Genomic DNA, 17,345 nt, shown 5'->3' on the forward strand with positions numbered 1-17,345 from the left:
GAACAGCTAGAGAGCAGTGCAGGGAACAAAACACACAGAAGAAAAGAGAGAGCCATTCCCACAGCCCAGTGCATTCAGGAGCACTGAAATCTCCCTTCCTGTTTTGAGAAGCGCTGGGAACTGTACATGGTATATTGTGAAAGCCCATTGAGTGACTGGCACTGGAAGGATACACGCGGGGGCTGCCGTTCCTTTCGCCCGGTTCCCGTGTTTTCGGGGGATTCTTTTGCCTAGCCTGGCGAAGAAAAAAAGAAGATTTTATTTTTGTCCCTCTTCTCGCCTGCCTCTCCTCCTCCCCCCTTCCCCTCTCCCATGGCGGAGACAAAAATCATTTACCACATAGACGAAGAAGAGACGCCTTATCTGGTGAAGCTGCCTGTCTCCCCTGAAAAAGTCACTTTGTCAGATTTTAAAAATGTCCTCACCAACCGCCCGGTGCACAGCTACAAATTCTTCTTCAAATCCATGGACCAGGATTTCGGGTGAGCGTTGCACTTGCTGCTGTTTTTGGGTCCGCCTGTGTTTGTCTTTGTGCTCTAAAGGTGGGGGTGGAAGGGGGAGCAGGAATTTTGCAGTTTCCAGTGTCCCGATGCACTGTCCGCAGACTGGGGGCGGGAGGAACAGGTCTGCTTGCTTTCAGCCTGGAGCAGCTTTTAGGGGGTTATAAACACCTGCTTTTTCCCCTAATGTGCTCACTTTCATACGGTAAAGCTGCCGTCACAAGGTTGCTTTTTTATATAAAGGCCAATATTAGTATTCGTGTTTTGTAAACATTGTTGCGCTGTTTCTGGACGATAATGAAAGTAAACTAGACGTTTCTCTCAGTTTATTTGTGTTCATGTGTGTCCTTTTCAAAAAGAAATATTTGCAACAGCAGGTGTATGGCCCTACAATCTATGAACATGGGTGTTTATCCTTCGTGTATTATGAGTGTGTGTATTAGCAGCTTTTTTGGCTAGACAGCCTGTTCATTCGCATGGCAGTGTGGGTCTGCCATGTATTGTATTTACATTTTCTGTATTTAAATATGTCTGCCCTGGATGCATGTGTAATAAGGACAAAATCTCTTCAAAGGCCCCAATTTCCATTCTAGGCAGACTCAATCGTGATGAAGCTTTTATTTATTTTTGGCAAAATCAATGTTTGACATGTTTTTGACAATGTTGTGAGGATTTTGTGGACTTGGAAATGGTGCCAGGAAATAAAGAATAGTCGTCCCTGAAAAACATAAGACACTGACGCCAGGCCCCAGTTCAGTCTCCCTCCCACTCCATTCAAGGGAAACATCTGTCAAACGGGAACGTCTTTTGTTATAGCGACGGAGTATTTTGTAAAATGTGGCAGCGAGAGACATGTGGGCTGGGAAAGAGAAATTAATGTAGACTTCGGAATTATAAAAAGGCAATTTTGGCTATGCAAACAAAATTTGCGTCACCCCCAGAGTGTCAAAAAAGTGCCTGAACTTTGTATCATATTACGCTTTCGTTTACGTTTTATTTCTAAGGATTCAGCAGGCTATAGTTGCCATCTCGCTTACTGTTTATAAATGCGCAGCGTGGTTTATATTCAGACAAAAAATGCAAATTACAGTTGCTTGGTGAGGGGGTCTGCATGCCTGTGTCTGACAGAAAGTGCCAGATTTCCGGCGATGTCAACGCTTCCTTCCCGCCTCCCTTTCCTCTTCCTGACAAGCTTCCTCCGCCCCCTCGCACAGTCTGCTGTCATATATCGTTATAGAAAAGACACACAAAGCGACGGAGGAAAATGTGACCCGAAAGGCATTGTTTCCGTTTCTGACTTTAAACCTTCCTTTGACAGTAACCTGAGGTGAAAAGTCATTAAGACACAATACCTCCAGCTCCACCCCGAACGTCCTCTAGCCCAGCCCCCACGACCCAGCGTGTTATATAATATGGCTTTTGCTCAGAGAGATTTTCATGTTTGTGCTATTTTCAGGTGTTTCGGAGCCCGGCTCCGCCCCTCCCTCGGGTATGCCTCGTTGGTGTTGCCCCTTTCCACCCTTGGTCAGGCTTAGTTTTTTACGGCAGGTGGACTCCTTTGCCGGTGGGCGCGTACTATTCGCACAGTATGGGGGTGGTCCCAGTTACGTTCCTGGCGACGGGCAGGCACAGTGCAGGGGCGGCCGGTGTCGTCGGCAGGCCCCGAATCAGCTGGCACTGCCGACACAAACAAACATGGCGGTGCTCCTCGGGGCAAGGGCGGGACAGGGGAGGAGGCAGCTGTCAAACCAGCAGGCACTGGGCAAACCTCTGGCGTTTCGTGCTGTTCTCGGCACCTGCACCATGGTGGAGCACTGTCAAACACCTGCGAAGTCGCCCGAGATCGATCATTTTTGACACACTCCTAACCAAGTCAGATATTTGAACAGAGTACTTTGCTCGTTGGGATTTTTTGTGGGCCGACGTGAGACCATACATTCCTTAAATGCAACGTGTTCTTAGCTCTATAAAAACAGGGTTACCTGAAATTGTCTCTCACGACCTAAGGCCCATTGAAAGATTTGCAAAGCGCTGCAGACAGTCTCTGGTGGGACCTGATGGCCTTCCGCCGAGAAGGCACATAATTAACCAGACCACTTGAGAGCAACAGCTCGCTTTAGTAGAACAGGCACCCAGATTGTGAACTTTTAACACAACAAAAGCATTATGTCAAACCTTGCCTCACTAATACAATCCAAAATTCCTGAACCCCACCCTTAATACGCCTCTAACTATAAATGTTTCACAATCTCTCATCCAAACGTTCAGTCCTCTCCATCCTCTTTCCTTCCGTTCGCTGTCCTTCAAAGTCATCCAAACCATCGTTCCCCTGTTTTCCCTCTGCCATGCCTACCCTGTAAGGCCCCAACCTCTCAGGCCTGTCACAAGCTCCTCCATTTCTGCCACCTGTCCCACAGTGACAACACTAGCAGTCTGCCTACCAACCCCAACAGAACAACCCACTCTTATTGGAGGAAAAAGCCCCACAATTTAGGGAGGGTGGAAGGGAACAAAATTCTAACGGCCTACATCCAGGACCACATCAAATGGGTCACAACAAAGGTGACAAGTAACTCTAACTGTCACTTGCGCCCCGCCCACAAGCCTTAATACTCAATGGGAAACCCTGGTGACCTGTACTGCGCCACCCACCTGAAGAACCCTGGGGAGAACACCCTTTGGATGCCACCCCCCACACCCGGACCCCATTTTAGTGGAACCCATGAAAGTGCAGGAATGCAACCCAGGTTCAACCTGGATTGCTGCCAATGTAAACCAGGCTCTGGAATATTTCAAACCAGGAACCACTGGTTCTAAACAACATTATTTCCAGTACTGGTCTTTCCTGTGGAGAAGCCAAATGCATTCTAGGTGTTGTAGTTGGGTTTTCTCCCATTGAACCCATTTCAATAACACACATGAGAGCAATGATTTGATAGCGAAAAGTGCAGGAGTAGGAACAGTGTCTATGACGATATCAAGTGAGGTGGTCACCCTAAAAGTAGGGTCGCTTGAGGTTCTAATGCATAAGCCTGTTAGTTTCAAATAAGCATTCCTACAATGTGTGACTAAGCAGTCCTGAAATTTTCAGAGCATCTTTCAGTTTTAGATCTTGTAGTATCTCTGCTCTTTGTAAATAATAGATGTAAAATTCACATATGCCAACACTTCTACACATTTTATTAGTCAAAAGGTGTTGAATTTTAACTTTTCTCTGCACAAAAGTAATTGCACTTTAATGCAAGTAAATAGGAATATTAAATTCCTGCTATTTTTCTCCATCTCATCCTTTCACAAATGTTGGCATGTATGGTAAAATCCTACCACAAAATGCTATTGACTAAAGTGCTAGGACTAGCTGGTGTCACACATAACATGGGACCACTTAGCTGCTGTGAGGATGCTTGGCAGTCTAATTCAGTGGTGTTTGGGAATTAATAGCACAAAAGGAAACTGGAACCCATATGTGAATACTAGTCTTGTTTTTAAAGACCACACCGACTCTAATTATTGGCATGCTTCATCATTTGGTTTTCTGGTCCCTATAAACTAGGATGGGCTCAACAGTCAGAGGGAGCCCTTTAGGTATCATCTCAAAGGATTTTCTTTTGATATATAAATAAAAATACCTGTGAGCCTTCCTAGTTTCCTTTTATTTTGGGTTCCCCTGTATGATTACAACCAATATATCTGGATGTTTATACAGGGAGTGCAGAATTATTAGGCAAGTTGTATTTTTGAGGATTAATTTTATTATTGAACAACAACCATGTTCTCAATGAACCCAAAAAACTCATTAATATCAAAGCTGAATATTTTTGGAAGTAGTTTTTAGTTTGTTTTTAGTTTTAGCTATGTTAGGGGGATATCTGTGTGTGCAGGTGACTATTACTGTGCATAATTATTAGGCAACTTAACAAAAAAAAATATATACCCATTTAAATTATTTATTATTACCAGTGAAACCAATATAACATCTCAACATTCACAAATATACATTTCTGACATTCAAAAACAAAACAAAAACAAATCAGTGACCAATATAGCCACCTTTCTTTGCAAGGACACTCAAAAGCCTGCCATCCATGGATTCTGTCAGTGTTTTGATCAGTTCACCATCAACATTGCGTGCAGCAGCAACCACAGCCTCCCAGACACTGTTCAGAGAGGTGTACTGTTTTCCCTCCTTGTAAATCTCACATTTGATGATGGACCACAGATTCTCAATGGGGTTCAGATCAGGTGAACAAGGAGGCCATGTCATTAGATTTCCTTCTTTTATACCCTTTCTTGCCAGCCACGCTGTGGAGTACTTGGACGCGTGTGATGGAGCATTGTCCTGCATGAAAATCATGTTTTTCTTGAAGGATGCAGACTTCTTCCTGTACCACTGCTTGAAGAAGGTGTCTTCCAGGAACTGGCAGTAGGACTGGGAGTTGAGCTTGACTCCATCCTCAACCCGAAAAGGCCCCACAAGCTCATCTTTGATGATACCAGCCCAAACCAGTACTCCACCTCCACCTTGCTGGCGTCTGAGTCGGACTGGAGCTCTCTGCCCTTTACCAATCCAGCCACGGGCCCATCCATCTGGCCCATCAAGACTCACTCTCATTTCATCAGTCCATAAAACCTTAGAAAAATCAGTCTTGAGATATTTCTTGGCCCAGTCTTGACGTTTCAGCTTGTGTGTCTTGTTCAGTGGTGGTCGTCTTTCAGCCTTTCTTACCTTGGCCATGTCTCTGAGTATTGCACACCTTGTGCTTTTGGGCACTCCAGTGATGTTGCAGCTCTGAAATATGGCCAAACTGGTGGCAAGTGGCATCGTGGCAGCTGCACGCTTGACTTTTCTCAGTTCATGGGCAGTTATTTTGCGCCTTGGTTTTTCCACACGCTTCTTGCGACCCTGTTGACTATTTTGAATGAAACGCTTGATTGTTCGATGATCACGCTTCAGAAGCTTTGCAATTTTAAGAGTGCTGCATCCCTCTGCAAGATATCTCACTATTTTTGACTTTTCTGAGCCTGTCAAGTCCTTCTTTTGACCCATTTTGCCAAAGGAAAGGAAGTTGCCTAATAATTATGCACACCTGATATAGGGTGTTGATGTCATTAGACCACACCCCTTCTCATTACAGAGATGCACATCACCTAATATGCTTAATTGGTAGTAGGCTTTCGAGCCTATACAGCTTGGAGTAAGACAACATGCATAAAGAGGATGATGTGGTCAAAATACTCATTTGCCTAATAATTCTGCACTCCCTGTAGATATTATTGTCCATGCATTCACATGATAGTCAACGTGTTTCAGCCTTTTCATTTTCCAGTAGTGGATCCTCGGCTTTTGTCAAGACCAATATTAAACATCTATTTATATATTATAACAATGACACATTTTAGGTTAGACAGCAATAAGCATATTTGTTTAATAAAATCAATTTCTACTTTCTGGCATTCTATGCTTTTTAAACTGCTGTCATGAAATATTGGCAAAAAAGTGCTGAGCTTGTTTGGCTTAGATTTACTATGTCCATTCCGATGTAAGCAACAGTACGGAAAATGTTGGATTTTTACAATCAAAATTATCTATTAAATGACAAAATATTTACATAATTAATTATCAAATTATTAATATGTGTAAAAACTGTATAATCAAAATATATTTAAAATACCCCCCACTCCATTCCCCCACAAATACAACAAGCCACAAACAAGAAAATAAAAGAAACCCTTAACATTTATTATCAAATCAATTAAAAAACGCTGAAAAGTTAAACTAATTTACATTAAAATAATAACACATTTTCGCACAAAAACGAATACAACTCAACTAAATAATTACAATATAACTCTGGTATTATTGACTATTTGAAATCATTTGTGATGACTTTTAGGTGTTCCTCAATCACACATTTCTCTGTCATTCTCATGGGGAATTTTAACTCACATTTATGTGTTAACACCTGCCAATTTAGTTAAATGTAATAAGTACGTTTTGTAATGTAATAAGGAATTTAATGATCAATTTTTGAATTCTTCGAGTAAATGTATTTCCCACCCTCGCCATTCCCCCCAAGGTGTGGCTTTGAATGATTTATTACATGATCTTAATTTATCATTTACTCTAGATTGGGGGATAATATATGTCCCCATTGGGCTCTACTTACTTTTATTGGCAGGGATCACCACTCTGTTAATTATATCCTAATTTCTGCTCCTTTATGTTTTTTTGTTGAGGATTTCAAAGTTCAGTTCAGTAATTTTAGTGATCATAACCTTCTATCAATTTCTCTGACTTGTGGCACCTGTCAACAAATGCGAGATAACATTCACCCCAGGTCTGAACATTTCCATGATCAGGGTTGCAGGCTTTGCTAGGCCAATATAATTCTGGAAGATTTTTCTAAATTTTGATTTCAATTTGTCTTACAGCTTTTCTCAATTATCCTGATATTGACTCAACCTTTTGTGATATTTAGGGCCTCATTATGAGGCTGGCGGTGCAGTGGCGGTCATGACTGCCACTTCTATGGGGGTCCGACCGCCACATTCAAACACTGGCGGTCAGACCGCCAGGGTTCTGTCGTCTCTGCTGGGATCGGTGATCCCGACTGGTTGACGGCAGGTCAAGGTCGCAATACGCCAGGGCAACGCTGTCCTGCGGATTCTGACCTTGTTCTGCGCCAGCCTTTTCAAGGTGGTTTCACCGCCAAGAAAAGGCTGGCAGAGAAAAGGTGCAGGGGCCGACAGGGGTGCCCCTGCACTGCTAATGCACTTGGCATGTGCAGTGCATGGGCACCCCTGCCCAGCACCCTCGCAGTGTTCACTGTCTGCTGTTCAGACACTGAACATTGCGAGGATGCTGTTGCACCCTGCAGCCAACATCATTGCTGCCGGCTCGATTTCTAGCTAGAGACAGTGCTGTCTCCTGCTTTCCGTTAGGTTGACGGGCAGAAACCTCTGTTTCTACACCATCAGCCTAGTGGGAAACTCTTAATAGGTCAGGCGGAGTGGTTGCCACTAGGCGACAGCCTCCTTGTTGGGCGTTTGGCGGACGGGTTATCCCCTATGTCAAACTCATAATTAGGCCCTTAATTCCTTGCTTCCACATAAGAACACTTTTGTCTGTTTGTTGCAAAGGTGACTCAAATAACTCTCCTAAGTAGTTTGATCATGCATGTTCTTTTGCTCGTTGTAAATGTCATATGTCTGTCCTTAAACAGATTCCCCACTTGTGCACCAAAGTGTCCTCCAGTAGTCTTAGATATAAGAAGGACATTAAAGATAGAAGAGTGGTTATTGGGGGGGTGGGTGCGGGTGGTTTATATTGACAAAATCAGAAATGTCCACTACAGTGTTTTTTCTTTACTGTTTATAAATTCCCCTTTTGGGAGGCTGTTTACTCTTTCTCCCATGGCTCTAATATCCAAGCGGATGTTTGGGTTTGGCAGTTTTCTCTATATGCCATACCTTGACCAATCTTTACAATTAACATTTTTCGTCATTGGAGGCTTGCTCTCGGACTTTCTTTACCCGTGACGAAGTGTCAGAGGAAATACCTGAAAGCCTAAAGGGCAAGGAATTAGGTTGTGATGGGGACCCAATTGATATATATTAGCACAACCTTATTCCATGGCGGCCTCTCGTAATTATGACTGCAAAGGATGCTGTTCAGTCCAGGATATCTCTGATAATTCCGGTTATAATAAAAATAATTAAAGTCGACTGCAGTTGTTAAAGACCAATATCCTTATCAACTATATCATTTACGGAGTGGGCCATATTTTCTTGGAGAAGCTTACCAGTTGGGCTAGTGTGAATCATATTATGTCTGACCTTCAGTGTGGTTTCAGAGCAGGGCTATGCACAGTTAATCAATGTGTGAATATTGACTTTATTATTATCAAATATTGCCTGACTAAAGAGGGATCTACACTTGACTTTCATGGAACATAGTTTGGTCTTTGACCACGTTAAACCAAAGAAACTCTGTCAAATTGTGCTTTCTGTCCGGGTAGTTTTTAACATTATCAATTTTTCGCATGAACTCCACTTAAATCCTACTGCTAGAGTGAGATATGTTCCCGAAGAAGAATGTAATATACTGAATGTACTGAATCGTTTAATCTTTATAGAGGTGGGGTTGGGGTGCAGTGTCAGGAGTGCATATTGGTTCCTTTTCATTTGAGCTTACACATTAATCACCTGGGGAAGACTTGGATTTCTGAAGGGAGGGATATGCCTTTAATAAATCTCACTTTTCCAGCATTAGTGTTTGCAGACAATGCTGCCATACTGTCTAGAATAGCTAACAGCCTTAAACTATTGTTTTGTATCATTCATGGACAGGTTAGAGCTTAGCACTATCACGATTGTAGGACCTAAATCTACTTAGTCCAGTGTTTTCAAAATCAAGGATTGTCTTATTAGTAATGTTCAATCTTTTTTCTAATCTGGGGCTACATTTTGATGCATCCAATAATTGGACCAATGTATAAACTTCAAAAAATAACAATTTTGCAGATCCATTTTCTTAGAAGTTGATTCTGCCTCAATGTTTTGAGTAATAAACCCATCTAAGCTTTGAGTAAAATCTGTCACAGTAAATGTGTTCACATCACAGTATAGGGTTCTGATATTTGATGCTACATGAACACATGCTATCTGCAAATTAGGGGAAATAGGTCTTTTAGTTATTTTTATCTTTACTTCTTAGTTGTTCATCATATGTTTTACATGATGACCTGGGCGAAGGATATATTGTTGATCTCATTAACGTTTTTACTCAGACTCTCTGGGTCAAACCCAAGGATGAACTTAATCAACTAATTATCATGGATTGTCTCAGGCTAAATTGGGCTGTAAAAATACCTTGGCTCAACTACATTAGGTCTACCTTATGGACTTTGGTCACCCAAATCTGTTTTTAAAGTGAACTCTAACCGTTAAAACAGATGTATTGACTAGAACAGTCGTTTTAAATTGTAGATCTGCCCTCAGAGAAGAACTCAAATTGAATATGTTATCTGTCAGATCTTACATTCTCTTAAAAACAGTGCCCTTTTTAAAACCTGATTTGACATTTGCGGTAAACTGTAAACATTGTTTTTTACTGACCGATTTTTAGAATTGATTTGTTGCACTGTCTTCTTAAGTGTTCCTAAATTTTGCTCACCTGCCCATTCGTAGTCCATGCTATTATGATTCAATTTCTTTTAGAGATGCTTTGCACTTTGTTATATATTGTGGTTTGTGTAAACAACTACGTAAGTGTTATCTTGTTCTGCCACTTAAGAAATTGAATTTGACACATGTGCTTCCAGCATTTATTTACTTGCAGATGTTATCAGCCCTGCATACTTGTTTTGTGGTTGCAAGTTATCTACTAGGTGCCATTCATGTGAGATCCACACTAAGTGTTCAGTTTTTATATATGAAAGATTATTGTGATTATTTTGCAATTCAGGCTTATTATTGTCAAAGTTATTATCTTTTTTTTAATTGTAACTGATTTTTTTATATATGTTTATTTTTATATTAACCATCTGCTGTTTATCGTTTCCAACAAAGAATGAAGAATTTATGAACGAATTAACTAAATAATGAAAAAAAAAAAACATCATGTACAACTATATTTTAAAACAAGCATCGGTAATGCCAATAGGTCTGGCCTATGATTGTACTGTCAAGCCACACCGAAAAATCCATTTAGGTTGATGCCTGCCCTCCTCCTGTCTGTGCTGTTACCACAGAAGAACATCACAAATTACCGAGTTATCTAAGACATTTTAATGGCATAACAATGTCATGTGTGTGCCCCTGAAAGTCAATCTCAGGCAGCTGGATAAATACAAAAAATTATCACAGCTGTTTGGAGAGCAAGCACTTGTGCTATGTATTCCTGGCATGTGGTTGGAGCAAAAACTTCTCTCTAGTAATGCTAAAATTAGGGGTAGGAAATAAATTCTGCTTCACTGGCGGAGTTAGCGGAATTTTGCCCACTCCAGTTTACGCTTGTAACACGGTGTTGCGGCCAAGTTCTGCCAACCACCAGGTGGCAGAGATTTTTCTCACGCACAGCTTGTCAATGGTAAATTGGTGAGGGTGAGTGAGATTTGGCATTCCCCTAGCACGATTTTCGGTCACTAAAAGGGAGTCTGGTGAGATTTCCCCAGTGCGTGGAGGCATACCTTGTTTATTTCCTCCCATACACGGAGCTCCACAAGGTATAGCAGAGTTTTCAGGTAACTCTGTGGAATTCTGCAGAGTGAAACTCCGTAAGTTTCACCTGCCCCTAGCTAACATAATTGACTAGCAACTGCTGCGCAGTCAATCCAGGCCATAAAAATTATAGAAAGACCCCAAAAATATATTCCTGCCTTCTTTATTCTGCCCCATGATATTTCTAACATCACAATATTGTTCTCATGATAAATGTGTCTCATGATATTTTATTCATAATAGTTTTGTAACTTTTAAAACATTGCCACTTTACTGATGTGAAGCCCAGTTCCTTCCTCTTGCTTCTACTATGCGATCAGGGTCTGGCTACTCAACTCTGCCCTACTTTGTTGTTCTTGTGTATACATTCAAAATGTCATAGTGCCCTTTTGTTACAATATTCTTTTCTAGTTGAGTACATTAAGAGTCCTTAGAAACAGTTCCATGTAAATGTTCACCTCAGTTTCTTTTTGACTGTTTTACTTTTCCTGACCAACTATTTTTCCTCGGCCATGGAGAGAGTGAGAGCTCTGTGAGCTGTCAGATGTGGGCTCAGAGTCCGCCCAATGCTTCCATGGGTTGGCTTTATTGTCATTGTTATTCGCTTACTTCTGATTCCATGCTTTTCCTTCATCTTCTTGGGATTGTCCCTACCCTGCAGCTTAGCCTCTTTACAGTCCTTTTGATTGGCTGACTTATATCCTTCTACTGTTCTACTGAACTGCTTGGTTCTTATTTCATTAAGCAATCCATGAGAGTTCATGCATTTTTTAGCTTTATCCCCTGTGTCGTGTGCAACGGTTTGGTGTGTCTCTCTGACTCTCATGCTCCTCCCCGTTGTACCAGACTCTTTATCGATCACTATTGTGTGCTGATTTCCCCACTCCCCCCACAGCTTTATTTTTATTTTTTCTCCCTTCCCACTTCCCATTGATTCTCCCACATCTCCCCCTAACACTCCTCCACTGCCACCCACCCTTGCCGTCCTATTTTATTTAATTTTTTTTAATTTTGGAGGACTCGTCAGTAGATCCCTAGGCATTACAAAAACCTCTTTTACACGAGTCAGATTTCATTTTTTTTACTTTTCTGATCCATCTTGGATCAGGATATAAAAAATGGTGCCTGCGTCATTTCTTAGTCGAAGGGCATGTGTGGTGCAGCATGCATGCATATGTGACGAGACATGCATGCCCGTATGCCATCATACATATGTGTATCCATGAAATGATATGGACACCAGCAGCAACTGTGTTCTTGTGCCTTTTTTTATCTTTGCCAATACTGCACTGCATATGCAAAAAATGGCACAACTGACAAAATCCATAGGTCCTAAAGGCAAGTCCTTGTTGAACATTTTGTTTTGCTAAATTCAAAGTTCCGTCCTTTATTTCTTCCACTTTATTTTTGAAGTCTGCTACGTAGCAGTAACATATGAATAACCCTATAGTTTTGCCATAGTTCATGCTAATCTTGGCGACACTACGTCAACCCAGCAATGCGTCAAGACTAGTACTAGAAGTTTATTATTTATTTTCAAGAATGGAGACACCCTACACACCAATAGGATTTGAAATGGGGCACTACCCATGTAAAGACAATGGGGGTCATTACAACCCTGGTGGATGGCGGAGAACCGGCGGTAAGACCGCCAACAGGCTGGCGGTCTTACCTTGGTGTATTATGACCATGGTGGTTACCGCCATGGTCAACCGCCGGTTCTCCGTCCCGCCCGCCAGGGCGGAGACGACCGCTGGGCTGGAGACCTGGGTCTCCAGCCCGGCGGCTGTCAGTATACCGGCGGCGGTATTTGGACCCGGCTTACCGCCGTGGATTTCCAGCGGTTTCAACCGCCATGAAATCCATGGCGGTAAGCACTATCAGTGCCAGGGAATTCCTTCCCTGGCACTGATAGGGGTCTCCCCCACCCCCACCACGACTCCCTCCCCTACACCCCCCACCACCCCTGCCACCCCCCAAAGGTGGCAGGACCCCCCTCCCCACCCCGACACCCAAAATCACAGCACTCACACACACCCGACACGCATGCAGGCAACACCAACACACACACGCACACACCCCGACATACATGCCTACATCCACACACATAGTCAGACACGCACACCTACATTCGAACATACATGCACACATCCATACAGACATACCCACAGCCATACACGCACTCATTCCCATACACACAACACCCCCGCAAGCATACACGCACCCACACACCCCCTCTACATACACAGACGCACACCCCCATGCACGCACACAACACACAACACCCCCCCACCCCCTCCCCTAACGGACGATCGACTTACCTGGTCTGTCGATCCTCCGGGAGGGGACTGGAGCCATGGGGGCAGCTCCGCCGACACCACACCGCCAACAAAACACCGCCACAGCGAATCACAGGACGTGATTCGCTGGGCGGTGTTCTGTTGGCATGGCGGTGGAGGTGGAGCAATCTCCACTTCCCCGCCGCCCGCAAGTATGGCTTTTGGCGGCTCTCCGTCGGAATAACGATGGAGAGCAGCCAACAGTCATAATACGCCGAGCGGCAAACCGCCTGCACAGGCAGACTTCCGCACAGCGGTCCCTCGGCGGTCTTGCAAAAAGAGCGCCGAGGTCGTAATGACCCCCAATATCCCTCCCTTCAGTTATGGCAACAGTTACATTCAGAAGGTCAGCAATGCCTTAACGCTTGTCTTTGGGTATAGTCAACACGGTGCCCAAACGATGTAAAAATGCATTATATATGTATCACAGTATTTATGTTTTGTGAAATTGTTCTCATTTTGGTACATTGTAAATTTCTTCTGTTATACTTTAAGTGCACATTGTTATTTCATAAACCAGAGATATAAAAAATATATACAACAGTCCTGCATAAAGTGATATTTTTGTGGAAAAATAATGAACAAATGTCACATAATATTCAGATAAAAGTTAGAAAATATTCAGATAATAATTGTTCCTTATTTACTGTAGCTAATCTATCACTTGTGGTTCTTAGTGGTTGTACTATTTCGTAATATTATTTTTAAGGTCGAGCCTGCTAGAGAATGCGCTAATGCATGTATCTCGCATGCGAAACACAGTGTTAAACAATCGTTTTTTACTATTTGTTGGCATGCCTAGCACTTTTCTTTAAAGCCTCGTAATTCGTCGCTCCAGGACACACATCATTTCTGTTCGTCTCTGTGGATCAGGGACCGAGCACTGATTGATTCAACTTAATCAGTGCACGTCCACTGCGACCTACCTGATTGAGGTACTATTTTGTTCTTTTTAACTTTTAATGCCATGCTCCAGTTTCCCCCATTCACCCACTCCAATCCAAAACAATCTGCCTCACTCTCATCTTCCGCACTCCGATGTGCCCCACTCCAAAACAATGTGCTCCATTTCAGTCTGCCCCACTCCAATCAAACACAGTCCGCCCCACTATAATCCAAGACAACCCGCCACACTCCAATCTGCCCACTCCAATCTGCCTCAATCCAATCAAAAACAATCTGCCACACTCCAATCTGCCCCACTCAATCCAAAACAATCTGCCCCACACCAGTCTAAAACAGTCTGCCCACTCCAATCCAAAACATTCTGCCCCACTCCAATCCACCCCACTCTAATCTGCCGCACTCACTGTAGTCTGCCCCACCTCCAATCTGCCCCACTCTAATCCAAAACAATCTGCCTATTTCAATCCATACCACTCCAATCTGTCCCTCCAATCCAAAACAATCTGCACTACTCCAACCTGCCCCACTCCAATCCAAAACTATCCGCCACACTCCAATCTGCCCTACCCCAGTCATAACAATCTACTCCACTCCAGTCTTCTCCACTCCAATCCAAAACAATCTGACCCACTCCAATATGCCCAGCTCCAATCTTCCCCACTCCAACCCAAAACAATCTCCCCACTCCAATCTAAACAAACTGCCCCACTCCAGTCTGCCCACTCTAACCTTCCCCACTCCAGTCTGCCACACACAATCCAATCCATCTCACCCCAGCTCACCCACTCCATCACAATTCACCCCACTCTAATCCACCACAGTTCACCCAAATCCAGTCCAATCCAATTCAACCCAATCCAATCTACTCCACTCGAATACAATCCACATCACCACCCCACTTCAATCCATTCCATCACAATCCACCCCACTGCAATCCAAAACAATCTGGCCCAATCCAGTCGAAAGCAATCTGCCCCACTCCAATCCAAAACAATCTGCCTCACTCTGATGCAAAACAATCCACCACATTACAGTCCAAAACATTGTGCCCCCCCCCCACATTCTTTCCCACTCAAATCCAAAACATCTGCCCAAATCCAATCTGCCCGACTCCAATCCGAAACAGTGTGCCCCACTCCAATTTACCCCACTCCAGTCCACCTCACTCCAATCCAGTCCACGTCACCTCACCCAAATCCAATACACCCCACACCAATCCAATACACCCCACACCAATCCAATCCAGCCAAATCCAAACTGCCCCACTCCAGTCCACCCTATCTCACCAATCCACCCCACCCCACTCCAATCTAATCTACCACAATTCAACCTACCCCAACCAATCCAGTTCACCCCACCTCAGTCCAGTCCATCCCAGTCCAACTCAACTCAGTCCAGTCCACCCCAATCAGTCCAATCCACCCCACCCCACTCCAGTCCAATCCACCCCACGCCACTCATTCAATTTCACCCCACTCCAATCCACCCCACTTCAATGCAATTCACCCCACTTCATTCCATTCCGCACCACTCTAACCCAGTCCAGCCAACCCACCCCACCCCTCCCCCTTTCTATCCACCCACTCCAGTGTAATCCACCTCATTGAGTGCACCCCACTCCAGTCTACCCCACTCCTCTGCAGTCCAATCCACCCCACTCTACTCCAGTCCACCCCACTCTAATCTACCCCACCCCAGTTAAAGTTCACCCCACTTCAATCCAATCCACCTCACCCCAATTCGATCCACCCTTCTCCGTTCCAATCCACACAACACCCATCCATTCCACCCAATCCAGCCAAATCCAATGTACCCTACTCCAGTCCACCCCACTCAATTCACCTCAATCCAATCCATTCCACCCAAGTCCAATCCACCTCAGTCAAATCCACCTCACTCCAATCCAATCCACCCCACTGCAATCCAATCTACTCTACTCCAGTCCACCCCACCCAACGCCAGTCCAATCCAATCCACCCCACTCTAATTAATCTCACTCCATTCTACTCCATTCATCCCACCCCAGTCCAAACAATGCCACTCAATCCATTTCACCCAACTCCAGTCCACCTCGGTGCAATCCACCCCACTTCAATCCACTCCAATCCAACCCATCCCAACCCAACCCATCCCGTTCCAATCAACTCCATTTAACCCCATTCCAGTCCACTTCAGGCCAGCCCAACCCTCCCCACCCCATTCCAATCCACCCCACCCCATTTCAATCCATCCCACTCCAATCGATTCCACCCATCCAGTCCATCCCACTCCAAACCACCCCACTCCACTGCAGTCAAATCCACCCCTTTCTACTCCAGTCCACCCCATTCTATCCTAATTTATTCCACCCCACCTTAGTTCAGTCCACCCCACTCAATCCAATCCAGCCAGCCCACCACACTTCAATCTAAACAACCTCACTCCAGTCTATACCACTCAAATCCAACCCACTCAATCATTATACTCCAGGCCAGTCCACCCCTCTTAAATCCAACCTACTCCAGTCCAGGTTTCCCACCTTCACTATAATTCATGCCACTCCAAACCACCCACCTCTAATCCCATCCACCATACCCCAGGCCTGTCACTCCAATCCAATCTACCCACCCCAAACCAATCTAATCCACCCACTCCAATCCAACCCACCACCCTCCATTCCAGACCAATCCACCCCACAGTCCAATCCATCCACCCCAATTCACTCTAATTCACCCCACTCCAAACCACCCTACTCTAATCCCGTCCGCCCCATCCCAGTCCTGTCACTCCAATCCAGTCCACCTACCCCAAACCAATCTAATCCACACCACTCCAATCCAACCCATTCCAGTCCACCTCACCCCATTTAAATCCACCCCATTCCAGTCCAATTCACCTCATCCAGTCCACTCTCGATTCCACCCCACGTAATTCAACCCACTCTATCCCAGTCCAATCCACCACAATGTACACTAAACCACTAGACTACCTCAATCCACACCATCCTATTCCACTACACTGCACTCTACAACACTGCAGTCTAAGACACTGGAGTCTATGACACTGCACTCCAAGCCCCTCTCTGCCACTGAACCATTGAATTCTACTCCCTTCTACTCAATTCTATGACAGTCTAGTCCCGCTTCTCCAACAAATCCAGTCTACAACACTCTACTCCACCCAATCCACTCTATGAAACTCCATGCCACTAACTTTTAGCCATGCTGAACAGCAGCCACACACTGCAAAAAACACATTGCCAAAACCAATAGCTGTTGTATAGACAAGATCTATTGGCGTTGCTAATGCTTCTATTTCATGGAGTAGCCCAAGTACACTTCAATACAGTCTACATTTGCCCAGCTTAAATAACAGTCCACAAACAAATATTTATTTTACT

General features: G+C 44.2%; 1 protein-coding gene across 5 annotated transcripts in view; it reads left to right on the top strand.

Moving 5' to 3' along the window:
* Positions 1–226: 226 nt before the first annotated feature.
* The window catches only part of DVL1 (dishevelled segment polarity protein 1), a 523,691-nt gene continuing 506,572 nt past the window's right edge, over positions 227–17,345 (top strand). For all 5 annotated transcript variants that reach the window (XM_069241071.1, XM_069241067.1, XM_069241072.1 and 2 more), the window contains exon 1: positions 227–482. In XM_069241071.1, coding sequence (XP_069097172.1) covers positions 313–482 — 170 coding nt within the window. In that variant the 5' untranslated portion in view covers positions 227–312. The remainder of the gene's footprint in view (positions 483–17,345) is intronic.

Source organism: Pleurodeles waltl, chromosome 6, assembly GCF_031143425.1.
Source record: "Pleurodeles waltl isolate 20211129_DDA chromosome 6, aPleWal1.hap1.20221129, whole genome shotgun sequence".
In the NCBI taxonomy this organism is placed as follows: Eukaryota; Metazoa; Chordata; class Amphibia; order Caudata; family Salamandridae; genus Pleurodeles; species Pleurodeles waltl.